General features: G+C 41.3%; 1 protein-coding gene across 1 annotated transcript in view; it reads left to right on the top strand.

The window, feature by feature from the left end:
* The window catches only part of SPATA17 (spermatogenesis associated 17), a 124,438-nt gene that overhangs the window by 66,667 nt on the left and 37,320 nt on the right, over positions 1-20,451 (top strand). The window contains exon 7 of the mRNA XM_018567105.1: positions 16,346-16,549. Within this exon, the coding sequence (XP_018422607.1) occupies positions 16,346-16,549 (204 nt within the window). The remainder of the gene's footprint in view (positions 1-16,345; positions 16,550-20,451) is intronic.

The following is a 20,451-nucleotide window of genomic DNA, read 5'->3' as shown; positions in this document are numbered from 1 at the left end:
ATGGACCATGGTCTATTGGGCCTGGTTGTCCAGTTATAAATGATATAAGGAATTTAACTTGAGCCCAGAAAGGCTTAATTTTTGGACAAGCCCACCATATGTGTCCATGTGAGCCAGCAAGGCCACATCCCCTCCAACACTCCTTAGGGTGGGACGAATGGATTGCATGTAAACGAACCGGTGTGTAATACCACCTTGCTAATAGTTTGTATGAGGCCTCTACCACATATGAGCTAATAGAGGAGGAGGTGTTGAGGCTAAGTAGACGCTGTTTTTGAGGTCCAGTTAAAGTGGTGCCCAAGTCTATCTCCCATTGTGCTATAAATGCTGGCTCTTGAGATGTCTTACTGCATAACAAAATTTTATATATTTGCGACAGGCCATGTAGTGGAGGGTCGGGTTGCGCCAACATGTTCTCCAATGGGTAAGCATTTGTAAGAGTTCTTAAGGGTTTGGGAAGAGAAAGGACAAAATGTTGTAGTTGGCGATATCGCCAATTATCCAGCGGCCTTACTCCATACCTCCTTTGTATTTGTTGTATTGTTATGAGGCCGGTGTCATCTATAACCTCACTTAGTTTAGGGGTTTTAGTTTCTGTCCAAAATTGAATACCGTTGTCTAAACGGCCTGGGGGGTAGTATGCATGGCCCATCAAAGGCATCATTGGGGAGTTATAGGGGCCGATCTGCTGGGAATATATTTTAGACCATATAGCTAGGGTGGACCTAGTCAGAGGGGAAGTAGAATCCTGGAGCTCTCTAAATTTTGACGGGATCCAGCATATCGTTGATAGGGGTTGACCGGCCAGTGTGTATTCCAGATCCACCCATTTCTTTTTCCCCTCTTGGTAGGTCCAATCTAATATTCTATTGAGGGCAGCCGCATGATAATACGAGGCGAAGTCTGGTAAGGCCAGACCGCCTCTTTGCTTGGTCCTAATAAGAGACTGACGTGAGATCCTTGCTCTAGAATGATTCCATATGTATTTATCGGCTACTTTATGTAATGTTTTAAGGTAGCAGCCTGATAAATTAATCGGTAGTGTTTGCAGCAGATATTCGGGAGAATGTTCATTTTGATAATATTTATCCTGCCTGTCAGGGTTAGATATGGTCGGTCATTGGACCATCTAGCTAGGTCTTGTTTTATGTTATTCAGTAGGGGGATGTAATTACATTGTACTAATTCTGAACACTTCGGAGTTAAGTTTATACCCAGGTATTTCAGTTTACGATGTTTCCATAAAAATGGCAGGGAGCTACGTACACTTTGGCATTCCGAAGAAGAGGCCGTAAGGTTCATTAGTTCAGATTTCTGGAGGTTTATTTTAAAGTTTGAGACGGCACCGTATTGTTCAAGTTCCCTAATAAGATTAGGGAAAGTGATACTGGGCTGTCTTACAAAAAATAGGATGTCATCTGCATAGGCTGCTATTTTAAAATTGCAAAAATAAGTTATTCTAATTTAGAGGTATTAAACATTTCTATCCCTCACAGAATCTTGAAACTAAAATGTTTCCCTTCTATCCTTTTTCGTGTGTGTATTTATTGATATATGGAAATTGTTGACCTTTTCAACATATCTGAGCAGGCAAACATTAGATCTTTATTTAAACAGTACTTACAAATAAATGTGATATACTGTACTCGAACAACACATGAAATTGACATGGTGTATTTATTCTTATAATCTAAATGAACAAAAATGCAGATTAAATGCAGATAACATGAACAAAAGTATGTATCCGCCTGCATTTACCACCACTTCAAATCCATTAGGTTAGAATCATTTGTTCCAGATTAGGTACCAATGAATAAAACCTCCACTAGAGAGGATGCAGGTAGAACGTGTCTTCTTTAAACCACACCTATCCAGGATCTCGTGTTCTATCCAGCCCAGTAAATCCAGCTTAAGAGCTGACCATTGGATGCTAAAAGAAGTCTCCACGAACCCCCAAATTTATTTGCAGGATCTGCAGGTAACTCTTGCAACAGTTGGAGTCATGCATGCATCTACAGTTAAAAACAAATTTAACTAATTTAACCCACATTGGTGATGTGCCAGGAAAAAATAATTTCCTGCCCAAAAATAAATAAATAAAAGCTAGACTACAGTTTGACATTGAACATAAAGGCATAGTCCAAACCTTCTGAAACAATGTTTGGTGGACCGATGAATAAAAGATAGAATTGGTTTGGCTACAGTAACAGTAGACATGTTGACACAGTAGCTTTTCTGGAGAAGAACATCAAACCAAATGTGAAGCGTGGTGGTGGAAATGTTAGGCTTTGGGGTTCTTTCCTGATTCAGGGCCTGGGCAGCTTGCATTTATTGAGTTAACCACAAATTCTGCATGATGAGACTGGTCATCTGTCCAAAAGATGATGTTGAACTAGAAATGGATCTTTCAACAGGATAATGATCTGAAGCAAACTAGCAAAGCAAATCCCTCATTTTCACACCATTCAAATTTTCTGGGGAATTTGAAACATGCAGTTCATGCAAAGAAACCCACAAACATTTTGTAACTGAAGGAATTTTGCAAGGAGGACTGGTGAAAATTATCACCAAGTTGATGTCAGAGACTGGTGGGATGTTATGCAAACTGCCTGCAAGAAGTGATTGCTGCTTAAGGGGGCAATACCAACTTTTGAGGTCAAGGGTATAGTTACTTTTTCCACAGTGTATTATTACATATAATGATATTTTTGTTAAATAAAAGATTGAAAAGGCAATTGTTTCTCATTCAACCATATCACGGTCATGAGAAGATCTGGGGGTCTATTGCTGTTCTGCCTATTCTCATAGATGCCGAACAGCAGTGAGTAGCCGAATGCCACTCAGCGGCATTCGGCTCGGCTATTCTGCTCGGTACCTCTGTGGTACCAAGCAGAATAGAAAAACAGTTTAAAAAGTAGAAAAAACAAAAATAGAAAACGATTGGGCGGAGCTAGCAGGCGGAGCTGACAGCTAGCTCTGCCCAAATGTTTTCTCTTGGCCGGGACCAGCTGTCATTAGAAATAGAGCTTGTCGGAGTCGGCGGGCATATGAAAGCCAACTCTGCTAAGCTCTCATCCTAATGACCTAGTAACCAGCAGATGCTGTTCTGTCATTAAGATGAGAGCTTAGCAGAGTCGACTTTCATATCACTGCCGGCTCTCCTAAGCTCTCGTCGTAATGACACATGGACGTCCCTGGTTACCAGGGATGCCCATGTGCCATTACACACTGAGAACCCGTCGGAGCTGCTGTGATTTTACAGCAGCTCCGCCGGGTTCTCAGTGTACTGAGGAGCCGCAGTGTAATGACAGAAGGCGTCCCTGGTTACCAGCTTCGGCCAGCTTTGAATTTCCCCTGGGCTCAGTCGAGCCGAAGCATATGCCTTCGGCTCAACTGAGCCCTCGGCCAACTTCCGGGGCTGTACGGGCTATAGTGAATAGCCCGTACAGCAGCCCTGAACCGAAGGGGTCCTGGGGCCGAAACTACCCGAAAGATCAGCCAAAGCTGCGGCTAGATCCTTCGGTAGCTTTGTGAATAGACCCCCTAATGTTTTTCCTGTTCAAATATGTTGAAAAAGTCAGCAGGTTCTATAAGCTAGGGTGTTCCTCAGTGGCGTAACAATCGCCATAGCGACCCAAGTAGCCGCTATGGGGCACGGGGCACAGGGGGGCCCGGCCAGGACATCACCCTGATACCGTGCGGGCCGCCTGGTTTGCTAAGGCATCACAGGCTGCTGGCTGTTACTGGCGGCTGTGAGGAGGAATGTGTCGCTGTTAGATCACCAACAACTTGTCAATGATCCAGCAGCTGTGGAGAAGGAAGGCTGGGCCTGGCGTCAGAAGCGGAGGAGGCGGGCCCGATGATGGAAGAGGAGGCGGGGCCCAGCGAGGGAAGAGGAGGTGGGCCCGGCGAAGGAGGAGGCGGGGCCTGCCAGCGACCATGGAGACGTACAGCGGATCGGGGCTGACAGGTAAGAGTTGTGCAGCCCACCTGAGACCCTGCAGACCCCACCATAGAGTGTCTATGGCGTGCTCTGCAGGGTCACTCTCAGGTGGGCTCTGCAAGGGCATAACTAGAAATCACAGGGCCCCATACAAAATTTTGCTATGGGGCCCTGTGATTTCTAGTTACGCCCCTGGTGTTCCTATTTTTTCACATGACTGTATATACAATTATAAATTACCTACTGATTTTATTATTTTAATTTTTCAACTTTATCTGTATCTATAGTTTTTTTTTATGATTCTAGTGTTGTATTGGCAAGAACCAGTCATGGCTGGGCTACTATTTCTGCTGCTAAAAGTGAAACCTCTGAGGGACCCTTGAGATCTCACTTTGGCTGCCTGTTTACTGCCTGAACTTGTGCTGATAAAACACATTGGGGTTGGTTTACTAAAGGCAAATACTTAGCTAATTCTTTACTTAGCAAATTTTCACTTTGCAAGCAAATTTTCTCTTAGCGTAGTGAATGAGGTGAAGCTCTGCTGACTTCTATCATCTAATCCAGCCTTTCTCAACCAGGGTGCCCTGGCAACGGCATTCTGCCTTTGTCAGGGATGCCTTCATATTTTCACACAGCACCATGCATTTACACGGTGCAGGTGGGCCAGCCACCAGCACCATGGAAACGCATAATACTAATCCAGGGAAGCCTGGATCCGGGACCTTCCTGAGCATTCAGAAAAGAACACCTCTTGATGTGAAAGGGGGACTCCGAAGGGGAAGGGAGCTCTTGATGGGAAGCGGAGCTTCTGATGGGAAAGGGGGAGACTCTGATGTGAAGGGAAAAGATTCCATGTCTTTTTTTTTTTTCTTATCTAGGATAGAGGTCTAGTATAGATTTTGGAGGAAATTTACATTTTAGACCAGGGTGCCTAAAGATTTTCCATACTTTTAAAGGCTGCCGCCACTAAAAAAAAGTGCTGATCTAATAATGTACAAATAAAAACAATGATTTGTAATTTTCAAAACTTTTGAATTTTGAACATGCTTCTCTCTTTTAGTAAGTCAACATGGACTCTGTTATTTTATTCACACTGAGATTACTGATATACTCAACATGTTAGGCAGTGGACAGGGCAGCAAAGTGTTTTAACTTTTTCCCATCTTTACAGAGGTTATATACCAGTTAATTTGTTATTTGTTTTCTTTACCTATAGTATATTTAGTTTAATGTTGTTTACAGTTTTCTTTGTTGTCCTTTTGCAAATAACTGTATTGTTTTTTGCAAGTAATGACTATCACTTGCCACAGTTGCTACTGGAATTAGAATTCGTATCTGTTTTGCTTGGGGACATGAACATTTTGAAGTAGGTTAGTCCCTTTTTTTGCTTCCAGACTATGTATAATAGTGACAGTGGGGAATAATCATACGGAAGGTCAGAACATCTTTACAAAGGGTTATTTGTGAGCTACTCGATCATTGTATGTGCCACATGTCTGCCGCCTCCTTAAACCTCTTACCGCTTCTCCACTCATGATACAGTGAAAGTCACCGCCTAAGTGGTGATTATGGCACATTCATATCTTACCACACAGATTGGGAACGTGACCTCAGTAGCTCTGCTGGCCTTTCATACCCCCGAGACAAAAAGAATCACAAGTTTCTCCCAAACCTCAAACTCATGATTAATAATGTTTCGAGCCAAGTCTTCGGGGAATAGGGCCGGGCTTTGTTGCCAGCCACACCAAGGATGTTTTACGTCCACTATTTTTAGGAAGAACACTGATTACAGGAGAAAATAAATGACCGCAGAAAAGTTATCCATCAAGAAGTTAATTCAATTAATTTTGTGCTTAAAAATGAAACTATGATTAAGAACCCTCAAGTTGCACGTGTTACAATGTGGCTTCTTGATAACTTCTTGTTAATTAGCTTGTTGGTGCCAATTTTGCTGTCCATTTTTCAAGTGTAAGGATTTAATTCAGCTTTTTTTATTTTTATTATACTGTATATTCTAATTTTTGTTTTTAGACGAAAGGAACTTTTTTATTTCCCATTTTAAACTCACCTTTTGATGGCATCTGAAATTTTAAAATAGTCATATAGTTTATGATCCTTTCCTCAACAAAACACTATTTTAGAGTGAATGCGAAACTTATATTTATTTACCATATTTTCAAGTGAACCTAAAGATTTATATTGTATTTCTTTGTAGATATAAATATAAATGTGTTTGGATTATTAATCACTTTTTATTAGTTTATATTTGGTATAAATAATTTTATGTGCGGTAGATATATTTGGTGGTAGGAACTGTGCCTATCCGTGACAAGCCAAATTGCCTTGTCTTGCGTTGGGGCTGCACTGGAAAAAAACGGCCAGCGCAGCTCCAACAAATTTGGTGTGAATCCAGCTTTAAAGTGTTACTTTTACCATCCAGTTTTAATGGCTGCCCCCCCATTACCTGCATGCAGTGCATGAAGATGCGGAAGTCTGTCCTGCGTTAAAACGTTTATAACTATCATGAGATAACATCTCTCCTGACAGGTTAGCTTTGGGATAACAAGAAATAACATCCTTCTAAACCTCCCATATTGAAATTGTGTTGCATCTGTCTCCCTCTATTGTGTAAAGCGCTGTGCAAACTGTTGGCACTATATAAATCCTTTATAATAATAATTAAAAATTTTGAAGCACACCTTGCAGATTAAAGTCGATTTTAACCCAATCATTAACATCTAATATAAACTTTCACATGTTAACGAGCAATGGAACTTTCAGTTTAAATCAGATAAATTTATTCCAAGTTCATCAAAACCAAAGGATCCCCACAATCACTATTATACATTCACATTCTTTAGCCACAGCCTAAGAAAAAAGCCTGTCCCCTGTCAGCATACTGTAGAGAATGGCCCTTGCTCTTTCTGTGGAAGCAGTGGGCTCTCTCCAGAAGTCCTGCTGAACAAGAGCTCCCCAATCAGCAGGAAGCATGAGGTTTGACAGTATACCTGGACAACCCAGGCACTCATATTTCATTATGTAGGTGCTGTGCAGGAGTAAGTACTGCCTATTGGAGCCATTGGATGAGAAAGGAAGAACCCTAGACATCAGTGGATCATCCAGACTAGGTATATACATGTATTTTTTTGTGTTGTGTGTGGTGGGGGGAAAAGCCTAGTTGTGCTTTTAAAGAATACCTGGTGATCCTGCCAATGGGGTGTTATTGAGGAGTATGGGGTAGAGCACTATAGCGCGGATAATCATTTGTTTTAGTATCCTGCCATGAAGGCCTTTTTCAGGCACTTCCCCTTATGGTATGGTATAATTCCCAATTGTACATCTGCGTTTTCACCTTGTCACGTGCGATCCTGGAGGAGACTACAAGCCGACATGCCTATATACTATACGCATTTATGGTTTGTCATTGTCACTATCAGGAAGCAGGTCCAGAGCGTTGATGTGCACCTGACGCCGGAGCGATTGGCTGTAGAAAGAAAGAGGCTGTAAGAGGCAGGAGGAGATCAGCAGCACTGACATGGGGAACAGGATGAAAAGAAAAAAAAAAGTGAAAAAATTGATTACAGATAAAACTGGCATTTGTTTTTTTATATCATCCACTGTTTACATCTACTTTATAGTGGACTTTGCACTACATGCTTGGTCTGTTCTTTACATTTGCCCCTCCGCCTTGCTGAAACACTTGAAAAAAAGATATAAAGAAGACCTGTAGGGTAAGAAAAAATATATTATACTCACCTTTCCTCCAGCTTTGTAGGACAGGGTATGCTCCTCCCACGAGGTCTGAAGGAATGCTGAGTAATCTAAATCTCAGGAGAAGAAGCTGCAGCAAGTGCTGGGAGCATCTTCTTGGTGAGATTTGAAGTACTCTACATTCCACAAATCCCAACGGAGGACATCATCATCGCCTAGACACCACGGGTGGAAGCCAGGGAAAACTTGTATAGTATCAATTTTTTTCTCTTACAGACAATTTTTAACATTTTCCCGGCAATTTAGGGGGCAAATATAAATGGGCCAACTTGCTTTTTAGATGCAAGGTCCATACTTGTTTTTTACTGTTAGGATTCCACTCTCTTTCTGTCCCAGTGTTAGTAGTAGTAGTAGTAGTAGTAGTAGGAGGAGTAGTAGTAGTAGCAGAAGTAGTAGTAGTAGTGATCAGTAGGTCAGAAAATGAGTGGAAATAGCTTCAGTGGGAAACAAAGGGAAATTTCACTTTTAAAATAAATAAATGCACACTTCTATATTAAAGGAAAAATGTGCATTTAGCATTTTTTGCTTGGAGCCAGTGAAGCATTGCAACCGTGATTAGTGGATTGCAGGTGCAATGCTCTGGCTCCTGCACACTCTTCTTTCCTTCCATGTCCATATTGATGTTTGGACATTCAGAAACAGGGACGGGAGGAAGAATGAATGGACTACAAGTGCAGTGAGGTCACTGTACTTGTATTACTTTGAGAACTTTAAATCCCTCTGCCGCGGTGGCTGATTGAGCTTGTACTCTTTCCATTCACTGATCCTGTGGATCTGTAAATGGATGGCACCGCTGTGTGGGCGAAGCCACACTCAGCAGCGCTGAATTCAAACCTCCATCACTCCATCTTACCTCCATCACATGATCATCAGCTGCACTGCAAGTCCTTTTGTTCATCTTTATTGCTGAGTGATAGTTTTCTTGCTCCCCATCATGAGTTCTCTAATTGATAAATACAAACTATTGTCCCCAGGATTTGTTTGTGACAAGAAAGTCATTCCGCTTACCAAGCTGAGTTGTTTTTTTTTCTTTCTTTTTTTGTGTATACAAAGCAGCAACTAACAAAGTTTCAGCACCAAGCTTTAGCCTGATGTATTGGGAGGGAAGCCAAATATTAAAATAGAATACAGGACACAATGTTCCCTGAAACATCCTGATATAGATTCAGTCCTAATAGACAAGACCTGCATCTATTGCCCTGACAGCTAAGCATAATATTTTCTTCACAGCTTGTTTTAGGTCAAACTTTTAATTCTCAACTGTTTGCGGGTAAGATTAAGCTTTGTTTGGCTACTGCTGCCGCCGCGATACCGGGAGCCGTTAACTGGGGCCCGGCCAAAAGTATAACAACTAAATTTCAGGCTTTGCAAAAAAGCGGCCAGAAAACTATGAACCCATTTTAATATAGTTTATAAAATTCTTTTTTTTTTTCAAGAGTAAGGCTAGGTTCACACTTGCACTACACAGCACGACTCCCGGGATCGAGCGGTCCTGTACAATGCGGGCAGCGAATGCCGCACTGCCCCATTGATTTCAGTGGGGTGACATCCGCGCGGCAACCGCAGAAAAAAGATACAAGTACCTTTTTTTTCAATACACGACGCGCGGTTGTTTTGGGGTGGGGGGCTTTAAAATCGTGTTTGCCCGGCGCAACTGGGGTGCCATTAGAAAATAATGGCACCCACAGCGCGATCGGTTCACACCTTGGCAACTCCTGACTGCGCGGCAATCCACACAGAATCGTGCACAATTGCCCCGTGGTGAAGTGTCGCCTAGATGTGAACCTAGCCTAAAATAGGAATAAAAAAGGAACTGTCTGTGATTATTTGGTCTCATTTTGCACTGGACTGTGCAATTCATTAATCAAGAGCTCACAAAAAAGTGCTTGTTACTTGATATGCTGAGAGCCTTGTAATTCCTCTCAGAAGCCCCTGCACACTTTCTTTTTTTTTGTGGTTTTCCTATTTGATATTCCCACATTTTTTAGAGATAGCCAGACAAAGCAACCCACTTTTAGCAAAAAATTTTGAGTTTTGTATATTGACTCTGTTCCCTCTTACCCTAGCACCTAGGCTTTTGTCTGCGACTGTCTTATAGTGACTACATTACTGGCACTGCAGTGATTTGTTTTCTTGTGTAATGCTGCCATAATGCATTCAGCCACCAGGGGGCTCACATCGCAGTAAACAGTAAATACATCTAATCTTTATATAAGCAGACCAGTCTTATTCGCAGGAGAAGCACCGACTGCACCTTTAAGCTATGCTCGCCAGCATTCACACTTCTCTGCTTGTCAGCAGTTCACTGTTGCAGTTGGCTGAGAGCTGGAAGACATAAATCACGGTGGCAATAATAAAAGATTGGCTCTTGGTGTAGAGCCAGCAGAAGGAAGCTCAGTCAGGATGCTGGAGAGAGAGATAGAGAGAAAGAGATAGAGAGAAAGAGAAGATAGAGAGTGACAGTCCCCCATATGCCTGAAGGGGGTTAATTATACTGGTGTGTTTGTAGTTTAGTCAGGAACAAGAGAGGCAATATTTTAAAGTGATATTAAAGTCATAATGTTTTTAAAGGAGAACTATCAGGTGAGTGCTTCTTGTGTAACACCCGGTAACGGGTAACGGGTGTGTGCACTGATCGGGTCTTTTCTGCCCGTGTGTGCCCGCTAGGGGGCCAGCGCGAGCAGAAAAAAATTGCCGTCTTTTTACTACGTTTTTTTACTACGGGCGGACGGCAAGAGGTTAAGCTATTTCAAATGCTGATTAAATCACTTACAATGGATGCTGCTTCTTGATATTTAAAAGTTCTAGTTTCCTGTAAAATTAGCTGGTCCCCTGAGCACTGGTCCTGATATCCTGGTTTGGGGTGGCTCCTTTCCCTTGCAGGGTCCTATGGAGCCACCATTGTGTGTGCTAGAAAGCTGTGTGTCTCCACAAATATGAAGCCTGATGAAGGAACCCTGCGTGGCCCCGAAAGCGCTTGTTTTTACTTGACATGGTTCTTATTAAATTAACACATGGTTATCCTGAATGTATATTTAGTGTGCTGGTGACATTTCTTCAAATGATCCATGTAACTAGCGGTGCCATCCGCAGTCACTACACGCACCCTCCCCTGAAAGTTGGGGTATCCGGTAAGGAGTGCAACAAGTCTCTCTCTATATCCACAAATACACAGTCCAATATAATAATGTCCCGCTGCACTCCTGACCCGAATGTGCCCATAGCCTATGGGTGGGTGCTGCAGTGACTGCGGATGATGCCGCCAATCAAACAATGAAAAATTAAGTAGTCACTGGCACTCCAGAGTTCCTGCTGTCAATTCCTCTTTATTGATATACAAAGGTCACCTCATAATGCATAGCAAAGTTTCGGAAACCATGTCGGTCCCTTCATCAGGCAAACAAAGTGATTACTTTCTTTGCCTGATGAAGGGACCGACATGGTTCCGAAACATTGCTACACAAGATCACAAGGGATAGACTGCTCTATCCCTTGTGATCTTGTACTGGACAGGAAGTTCAGAGAACCTGAGCTGAGAGAATTTTGCCAAAACATGACTGTATGTCCTTGGGCAAAAAAGTAGAGAAAACTTTGCTTGGCAATATATATTTGTTTGGTCTGGACTCATTACTGAAAAAAAGATTGAGTGTTTAATGCTACTGTAAAGTGTTTTTGTACTGTAGTTTAAAGGAAACTAAGTTGGGTTTGGGTCAATTTCATTTAATGTTTAAAGTTTACAAGTTTGTGAACTAGTGTTATATGACTTCTTTAAAATCTGAGTATAACATATTTATTTTACAAGTAAACATTTACTACAGGGTGCATTAATGACATTGTGCTTATAAAACATGCTGGGATTTCTAATAAGCAAGCCTAGCACTACATTTTCTACTTTCTGGCAGACTGTTTTACTGTACCTAAGACCCAATTAGGTCCGCCTGTCAGTTTTTTTAGGCGGATCTGATCGGAAGCCCAATGCTACTTTATGGGAAGTCAAATCTAAATGGATGTGCGTTATTTTCACGCATTTAATCATTATGGATAAGAGGTCATCTGATCTGAGTGACATCCGTTCCATACTGCTCTGAGCAGCAGTGGATCTGTACACGGATACCCCGATGATTGAAACGGATGGCGCCTATGTGAAAGGGGCTGAAGATGTTGCTGAGAGGGAGGGGGAACACTGGAAGTTTGAATATGCTTTGTTTCTGTGCACTGCACCTTTAGTTTTTGCTTGGCAGTACCATCCATTTCCTTTGACCGTTATACAAACAAGACCTTACCCAGACCATCCTGGCAGATCTCAGTGATGAAGATGCTCCTTTTCTGCCTACAGAAAACATCTCGGCAGTTTTTCTCCACCCGTTAAAAGTTTTCCTGTGCAATTATAAGTGTAGAAGCTGAGAAACTATCATGTTTCTCCTCCATTCCCTTCAAGAGTAATGGAATACTGAATAGCGCACTAAACGCCGAACTCTGACACTGTGTTAACACTGTGACTGTCTCCTAACGGTCGGGCAGTTATTTGCTGAGTGGGATTTTTATGAATCCCTTGGCAGTACTATGCCCTGATAATTATGATAAAGTGCAATGGTCAGTGTTGATTCAGCAGTCTCTGATCTAACAAATATTTCATTCACAGCTCTCCTTCATGCCTCTCATAGTGATCACTCTACCAACTTTCACTTAAAGGAAAACTCCAGGCAAACATTAAAGTGACACAAAACTTAGGAGTTAAATCTTAAAAATACATTCAAGTACCGTAACTAACAATACTGGACCTTATTATTGTATCGCTCGGCTGTAGATCCTCAAATCATCTCTGAATTGGTGCTTACTAGGGTTGCACCGATACTAGTATATGCGACGATACCGAGTATTTGGCCGAGTACTCATACCAAATGCTCCGATACCTTCCCCGATACCGGAACTTCTGATCAGAGGACGATTTTCTCTGACCAGCAGTGCCAGGAGGAAACATGGAGCCGGCTTAACGCTAGCAGAAGTACCGGTATCGGTACTCGGTATCGGTGAATACTCGTACTCAATACCAAAAAAACGGTATCGGTGCATCCCTAGTGCTGACACTGTCCTTCCTTCTGGAGGGGGGCTACTTTTGTTCCCCATGGTCCCTGTGTGTGTTGTAAAGTAGCCACCACTCCAAGCTTGCTCCCTTGATGGACTACAATCTCATGCTTAGTTTACTAATTTGTATTGAGATTGTAGTAATGCTGTAGTAATGACACCACCAAATCTCACTCCAAATTTTGTCAGGCATCTCTCTCTCCAGATGCAGTCAGAGACAGCAGTGACTTAGATCAGTGGTCCCCAACCCCCGGGCCGCGGACTGGTACCGGTCCGTGCATCAAATGGTACCGGGCGGCCCAAGGAATGTGTGCGACTTTTCATGGACAAGAGGTTTAAGGCCGTGACACACTGCAGGCGAAGCAACGTGCTGCACAGGCGTTCCGCGGTAAAATTATCAAACGTTGACCGGTCCGCGGCGATAAAAAGGTTGGGGAGCACTGACTTAGATGATCTCACACAGCAGAAATACATGTGACATAAGGCTTGTGACTGTTATTGTTCAGTAGTAATTCAAGAATATATATATATATTTGAAGGTAGTGCTTAGACACAATCAACATTTCTATGTGTTCCCTTTAACAAAGCTAATTTTTTTTTTCAGGTACACTTAGAGATTGTATACAGATGATAAAAGAAAAAAAGAAAATTACTTTTTTTTTTATGAATGTTTATCTGTATTGAAAGCATTCTTTTATCACCTTTACTGATTTCTCAGTTGTTTATTTTTTGGGGGGCTTTTGCAGTGGTTATTTTCCTTCTTTTTTATTCATATGCATAAATATTTTTAAAAAATAATTATAAAAAAAACCTCAATTGTTGGAAATGTCAAATAATCAAAAATGTTATTGCAGGCCTGCAGAACATCCTGCTAGCAAATTCATTGTTTGCCAGTATGCATGACCTGGTGCAATTAATATCCCAGGTCATGCATGGCTTTCCATGATGGAACGTGCGCAAGCTTCATACTTGTGGAAAAGGGATTCTGTTAAAAAAAAAGAGAGCGAGATGAAATAAAAAAAAAGTATATCTAATGCGTAGCTCATTTTCTGACATGTCAGAAATATGGCCTTTAAAAAAAACAAAAAAAACCCAGCAGTTTCACACCTCATTTACCATATTCACCACAGGGCCAGCAGTCAACGTTGGGGCCTGATGGAGGAAGGTCAGTGAAAAGCTATTAGCAGGGATCCCCTCCCGAGACTTCCTGCTACTTATTGAGCTTCAGGTTAGCATGACAGTGCCGCGAATAACTGCACTGTAGGTTTTTTTAACAGTTAGCCCAGATTTCCCCATAGTGTTTGTCACTTCAGAAAATTGCAGGAGAAAATGAAGTCCCAGACAGCACATGTCACTAGCAGGGGCCTCATAAGTTGAAAAAAAATAAAGGATGTGTTGGGCCTGAGTAATGTGTCGGGCTCCCACAGGATTAGTGTCAAAAGAAAATAATAGAGATGACGGATTCGGAGAAGTTTTGTGAACACTTTCTCTTTTTATTTGTTGCCGATAAAATGTTTCGCAAATGTTAATGTAGAACTGCATGCAGACTGGCGTCTGCCCTGCTTTGCCCCTTGTGGTTGACCTGTAGGGCATTTCCGTGGTGGTTTAACAGCCAGTTTTGAAATGAGAGGGCATTGACCCGGACGGTGCAGTTACTGCATTGGTAGTTTATATTATGACTGCTTAGGGCAGCTTGAATGCACTTTATGTATTTATTTATTTATTTATTCATTAACTTATTCTTATACTTATGCCAGCATATTCCACCGAGCAGTACTGACAGTCCTAAAGAGCCTAAAATCACTTTTTTACCTATTGTTATAACACGAACATATTCCACCAGGTAGAACAGACCACCCTAAGCAGCCAAAAGCACTTATTTGTTTTATCTTTCTTATAACTCCATCATATTCCACCAGGCAATACAGATTGCATTAAAGCTCACCTGTCACGGAATAAAAAAGTTGTTTGGCAGACCCTGCATTCTGTACTTTCTGCGTTACAGACCCAGCACAAGGATACTGAAAGACAGAGCTGTTGATCTGTACTTACCCCAGTTCAGTGAATTAGATATATTTGAAGCCTGGGGATCAGCATAAAAACCAAAATTTGGAACCTACTAAAGGAGCAATGGAGGCCTCTGAATTTCTTATGATTACATATTTCCTTTATATCATTTACAAACATCAAAGTACATGGTAAATGTCAGTGACTAAGGGTTGCTTTAAAAAATAAAAAGTTTGCAAGTTTCTATAACCCATCTGGAAATTTCTGGAGCGTAGTCAACCCTGGCTGGGGTGTCCAAGTGAGAGGTTTCTCCCCCATTCCCCCAATCAGTATGTCCCCCTCTTTTTAGATTGTAAGTTCTCACATGCATGGATTTCCTAACCCTTAAGGTGCCCATACACCTTACGATTATAGCACGATTATTTTCGTATGATGACCGAACCATCGTTCGATTTTCATACAATTGCCCCATCATGCACAGACCATTGTGGGTTTCATTTAGCGTTCGTTAGCAATATCACCTTGCCGAATTCCGTCGATTGACAGAACGGATTTTTGTTTGCGCATGAGCAGTGTTCTTGTTGCAATTTTTTTCGTACAAAAACGCCACTAATCCATCAAATTTCGTACGATTCAATAAAAGTTTTCTAGCCTGCTGGAAAGGCAAAAGTTGAACGGTTGTACAGTAATTGCGGTTGTGCGCTCACCCATCAACTGTGCGATTATCCTACGCGAACGCAGGCGATAATCGTAAGGTGTATGGGCACACTTTATATTTAGCTGTATTGTAACTCTACTGTCTCCCTTTATTGTGTAAAGCACTGCACAAACCGTTGCCTCATAAATCGTGAATAACAGTAATAATAATAATATCCAATCAAATTAAAAAAGATGGAAAGGAAAGTAGTGACCATAGTGGCCGGATTCCTTTTCTCAGTTTCCCAGAGAATAAAACTTGAGTAATCATTATGGTGACGGCCCCACTTTTCTCCTTTTTGTTTTGTCTAATTTTTATATGAGTTTGTACTTTGAAAAAAATTAGGCCAGTAAATTTAATGAAAAAAGGTCAGCAATGGCAGCCTATGTGTTTCCCTGATCATAGATGTAAACTGCTGAGCAAACTGTTGGCCCTATATAAATCCTGTATAAAAATAATAATAATAGATTTCCTTTAAAATATCTTCCTTGTTGTAGACTATTCATAAGTCCACCCACAAAGCATGTCCATTATAAGTGGGGCTAACTGTTCTCTTTTTTTTTTTCTTTTTATGCCATTTTTAATTGTGTGTCTTAAAAAAAATTCTTAAAATTATACATTGTCCCCTTACACCAAGCTCTATCATGTTCCAAAAATACATAGCCATTAATCTCATACATCATCCTTGTCTGAGGAAAAGATTTCATAGATCCAGCACCCATATAATGTTCACACGGTTCACTGGGGCAGAAAATACAGTCACTCTTTCCACTCACATTTTCATAACCTCCTTTTTTCCCCCTAGATTCATTTTCTTTATTATAATTCTATATTATTTTTAGGTGGCGAGTGTATTTAACTCACCGTATAGGCAGTATCCTGATGAGATGGAGTTCCGGCTACAGAGAGCCAGACCATTGAGCCATCGAGACCTTTCAAAGAAGAGTAATGACAGTGACGGCTTTGTTGATTGGTCAGACTGTAGGCATCCTTTTACCTTTCCGACAGCATCACTTCTTCCTCCTATAAACAAGAAGAAGCCACAGGTATGAATTTACTAATGTTTAAGGATCTGTTGTTGCCGTATATATTAATTATGCTGGCCTTAGATTGGAGGAGGCTATGTCATCCCAAACTTGATATTCCAGTTGAGTTTGGGTACCAGATGATTAAATCACCCACTTCTCTCTTTGGGACACCATTCATGAGAGGACCCCAAGGCACACTGCCTATTTAAAGGGAATCTACAATCGTATGGGCTAATTTGTTTTTAATGTGGTCCTCTCAGTAACTTTGCAAGTCTGCATAAACACATTCCCAATGTCTCATAATATACAATAATAATGTAGTTGTTTAAAAAAAAGTTCTGGATCTCCAGTCCAGTTTGTAATAGTAACAATTTTAACCAGAAGCTGGATGAATCCCATAGAACACCATTGTAAAAATCTGCAGACTAAGACTATGGTTCCATATTACTTAGCTTCAGAGACACTTGTGATTCCTCTGTATAGCCCCCTCTCCATTCAATACTGCTTCTGGATTTATTTACAAGAGCCCTGAGGTGGCCAGACAAAAAAAAGTATACAAAAATTGTAAAGTTTTGTGCTGCCCCATCTTACCTTGCCATCCTAGGCACATATACAGTACACAGGTGAATTGCTAAGACCCTGAGACCTGTAATTATCATTTTTTTACTTTTATTATCTCTCTCTCTCTCTCTCTCTCTCTCTCTCTCGCTCGCTCTCTCTCTCATCCTATGGTGCTTATCCACTCGGATCTGTAAACATATGTCACGGAGAGGCCCCATATAGTGCTTTGTAATTAGTAAGTATTCTCCTCTATAGAAAGACCCCTCCAATCCATCAGTAATTTCTGAATGGCTCCCCTTGTGTACACACTACTGAATAATTGATAGCGGATGTCTGGTAATGTTAGCTGGCCATCGGTCGGAATCTGTGTATCATTAGTGAAAATCTGCGGGATTCCTCTGCATTGTATGGTACATCTGCACCTCTGTGTTTGTTATTATATCAGGAATAGAGGAGGGGCAGTTCCATACTGTGCGTTTATACATAACCGTGGGATGAAACAATATTGTGATTTCACTGATCGCATTAGAAAGTGAACTTTGAAACATTAAAACATAAACTAAGGAAATCATTAAAAAAAAGATTGCAACTGTCATCCACTGTTCACTTGTCTGAGAAATTTACTATTCAGTCATTGTGAATAAAGTAATAATCTATACATACAGCACCTATAGAACCATTACTGAATTTGAAAATGTTCCCTGTAATAATTGGCAAAGTTGCCAAAGGTAAGGTGGTATATTTTCTGGACACAAACTGAGAGAAAAACACTTATTATTCAAGAATAAATTATCTGAGCGTTTAGCTGAAATCTGTTAGCTGCAATTCGAAACAGGTAATGAGAAAAGCCCAGTTTGTAAAGACGTCATTCCCCTGCCTCCCCGACAGCCCACATCTATGCAGGACAATGTACTTTTTAAAATGTACAGTCCATAAAAGTCCAATGGAGTCTGTGACACCTAGGGGTCTATTTATAAACAGTTTGTAGGGGCCTTTGCTCTGTGAATATCTGTAAACATTCATTTTAGGTGAATAATACCAAAAACAAATGTTTTTAATATACTGGGGGGGGAGGGGGGGGGGATTTATGATAGCAATTGCGAGTGTTTGAACTTGCACGCAGTGACGGAACAATCGCCATAGCGACCGAGGTGGCTCTCAGACAAGTCTCTCTGTGCCTATCACTGGAGTAAAATTCTGAATACTCTGAGCACAAGGTTGTTATATAAGAGATTTAGCAATCAGATACATGAGGCCAAATTGCTGGTGCCGATGTGACTGGCTTTGTCCTGGTATAGGATACAATACAATACATCCTGAACTTCCTGCTGAGAGGAGCCTCATCTCCAGACCCCCTGGGTACAGGACTTCCTGGGTCAATTATGTAGATCAGCTGACTGATTAACATGCAGCCTTTGGGTTAGTTTTGAACAAATGTTCTTAGAGCTTATTGATTTTCAAAACATTTGATATTCAAAAGATATATTTCTGATCTGCACTACAGTCATGTGATTTAAAATGTATCTGAACCCAAAAACAAAAGTGTAATATATTATAGCTTACCAGTCCTTAGATGTAATGTCTGCATTGGTTTTCTTTTTTTTTTCAGGCTTTTTTACCTGGTGATCCAGTGACACACTTCCTGTCCTAGGGTGACAACACTCACTCACTGTACTCTATGGAGTAATGGCGTTGTCACCCTAGGCTGCTCTCATTATTTGGACTACGACATACACTATTGACATATGCTACAGACATGCAGGTGTTTTGTAGTTCATAGAAGAGCACTCTTAAGAACTCATAACATTGTTTGAGATTTCAGATCAGCGCACAGGAAGTTACAAAGACAGTGGACTTATGGCAGGATCAACAGGTATTTTTCTGTACTTGCTAAAATTGCTCTTGGCCGCAAAAAAAAGAGAACTAATGCAGTCATCACATCTAAGGATTAATAAACGTTTGCCTGTGGATTTAGCGCTCTAGCATCTGCCAACAACTGGAATGTTAGTTTTGGGTGGACTAAGCTTTTAAAATCTGATGAGGACCAGCATTTCATTGCTCTGTTTTGCCTTGCTTTCTCTGCTGTCACATATGACTGAAGTTGAGGCACGCGGCTCATTTGATAGCATTTAAACACACCTTCTCCATTGACAGCAACATCTTAATGTCATCAGAACTCATTTTCTTACATGCAAGTTCACATAGAGGAAATCCATTAACAGCCATCACACGGAACATCCTTCCTGTCCAGCTGTGAAAAGTGCTCAATGATACTTATTTGCCATTTGTGTTATTTACGGTCTATAACTTTTATGGTAACTGGTTCCTATTATTGGTTTCTATTAATGTAAAACATAAGTGAGCAGAAATGAGGTGTGAATTATTCCTTTTCCCTTCTTCTTCGCTAGATGCCCAGCTGTGACTGGTTACTGATAAGCCACAAAAATATGTAAAATGGGCTCTGACAGGGAGGAGGTTTAGCTTCTCTCAGGCATTAAAGTGGAATTCCAGACAGGCCACCAAATGCTCATTTAAAAAGAAATAAAAGACCTGTTTTATCAGCCCAAATATTTGCCATTCTGTTCAGCCTTCTTTGTAACCCACACCTATGAAAGATGGACACAACTATTACCTTTCTTAACCTTTTTTAACCTGAAAGAACCCTTGAAAAAAGATTTATGTGACACTAAACTCAGGAGTAACATTTTAAAAATACATTCAAGTACCTTAACTATTAACAACAATGTCTCTTATTTGTGTATCACTCGGCTGTAGATCCTCCAATCATCTCTGAATTGGTGCTGACACTGTCCTTCCTTCTGGAGGGGGGCTACTTTTGTTCCCCATGGTCCCTGTGTGTGTTGTAAAGTAGTCACCGCTCCAAGCTCGCTCCTGTGATGGACTACAAGCTCAATACAAACTAGTAAACTAAACATAAGATTGTAGTCCATCACAGGAGCAAGCGAGGAGTGATGGACTAGCAGAGCTAAATGTACAGCAGGGAGCCGCCGCGCGTTTAGTATAAGTGATCTGATCAGAACGCTTCTATCAAACGAGCAGCGGCGATTGTGTCTGCCCGCACCCCATCCTCCCCCCCCCCGCTCTTCAGGGGGACCCGAGACAACAGCACAACAGCTCAGCCATAGAGTCTAGAGAACGTCCGTTCTTTGTCTGTACTGTGTGATCACTGAGACAGGAGTGCTGTAATCACAGCGCCACCTGTCTCAACTGTCAGGAACTGCACAGAACATATGTTCTGTGTTGGAGGGCAGGTTCCATTAAGGGAACCTGTCACCTCCAAATTATCACATAGGGTCTTGTAAGTCCCTATGTCATAGGAATAAAATTAAGTGTGGGGG

Source organism: Nanorana parkeri, unplaced genomic scaffold, assembly GCF_000935625.1.
Source record: "Nanorana parkeri isolate BGI_ZX_2015 unplaced genomic scaffold, ASM93562v1 scaffold1006, whole genome shotgun sequence".
NCBI lineage: Eukaryota > Metazoa > Chordata > Amphibia > Anura > Dicroglossidae > Nanorana > Nanorana parkeri.
The sequence above is the reverse complement of the archived record's forward strand: the minus strand, read 5'-3'. Positions and strand labels throughout refer to the sequence as shown.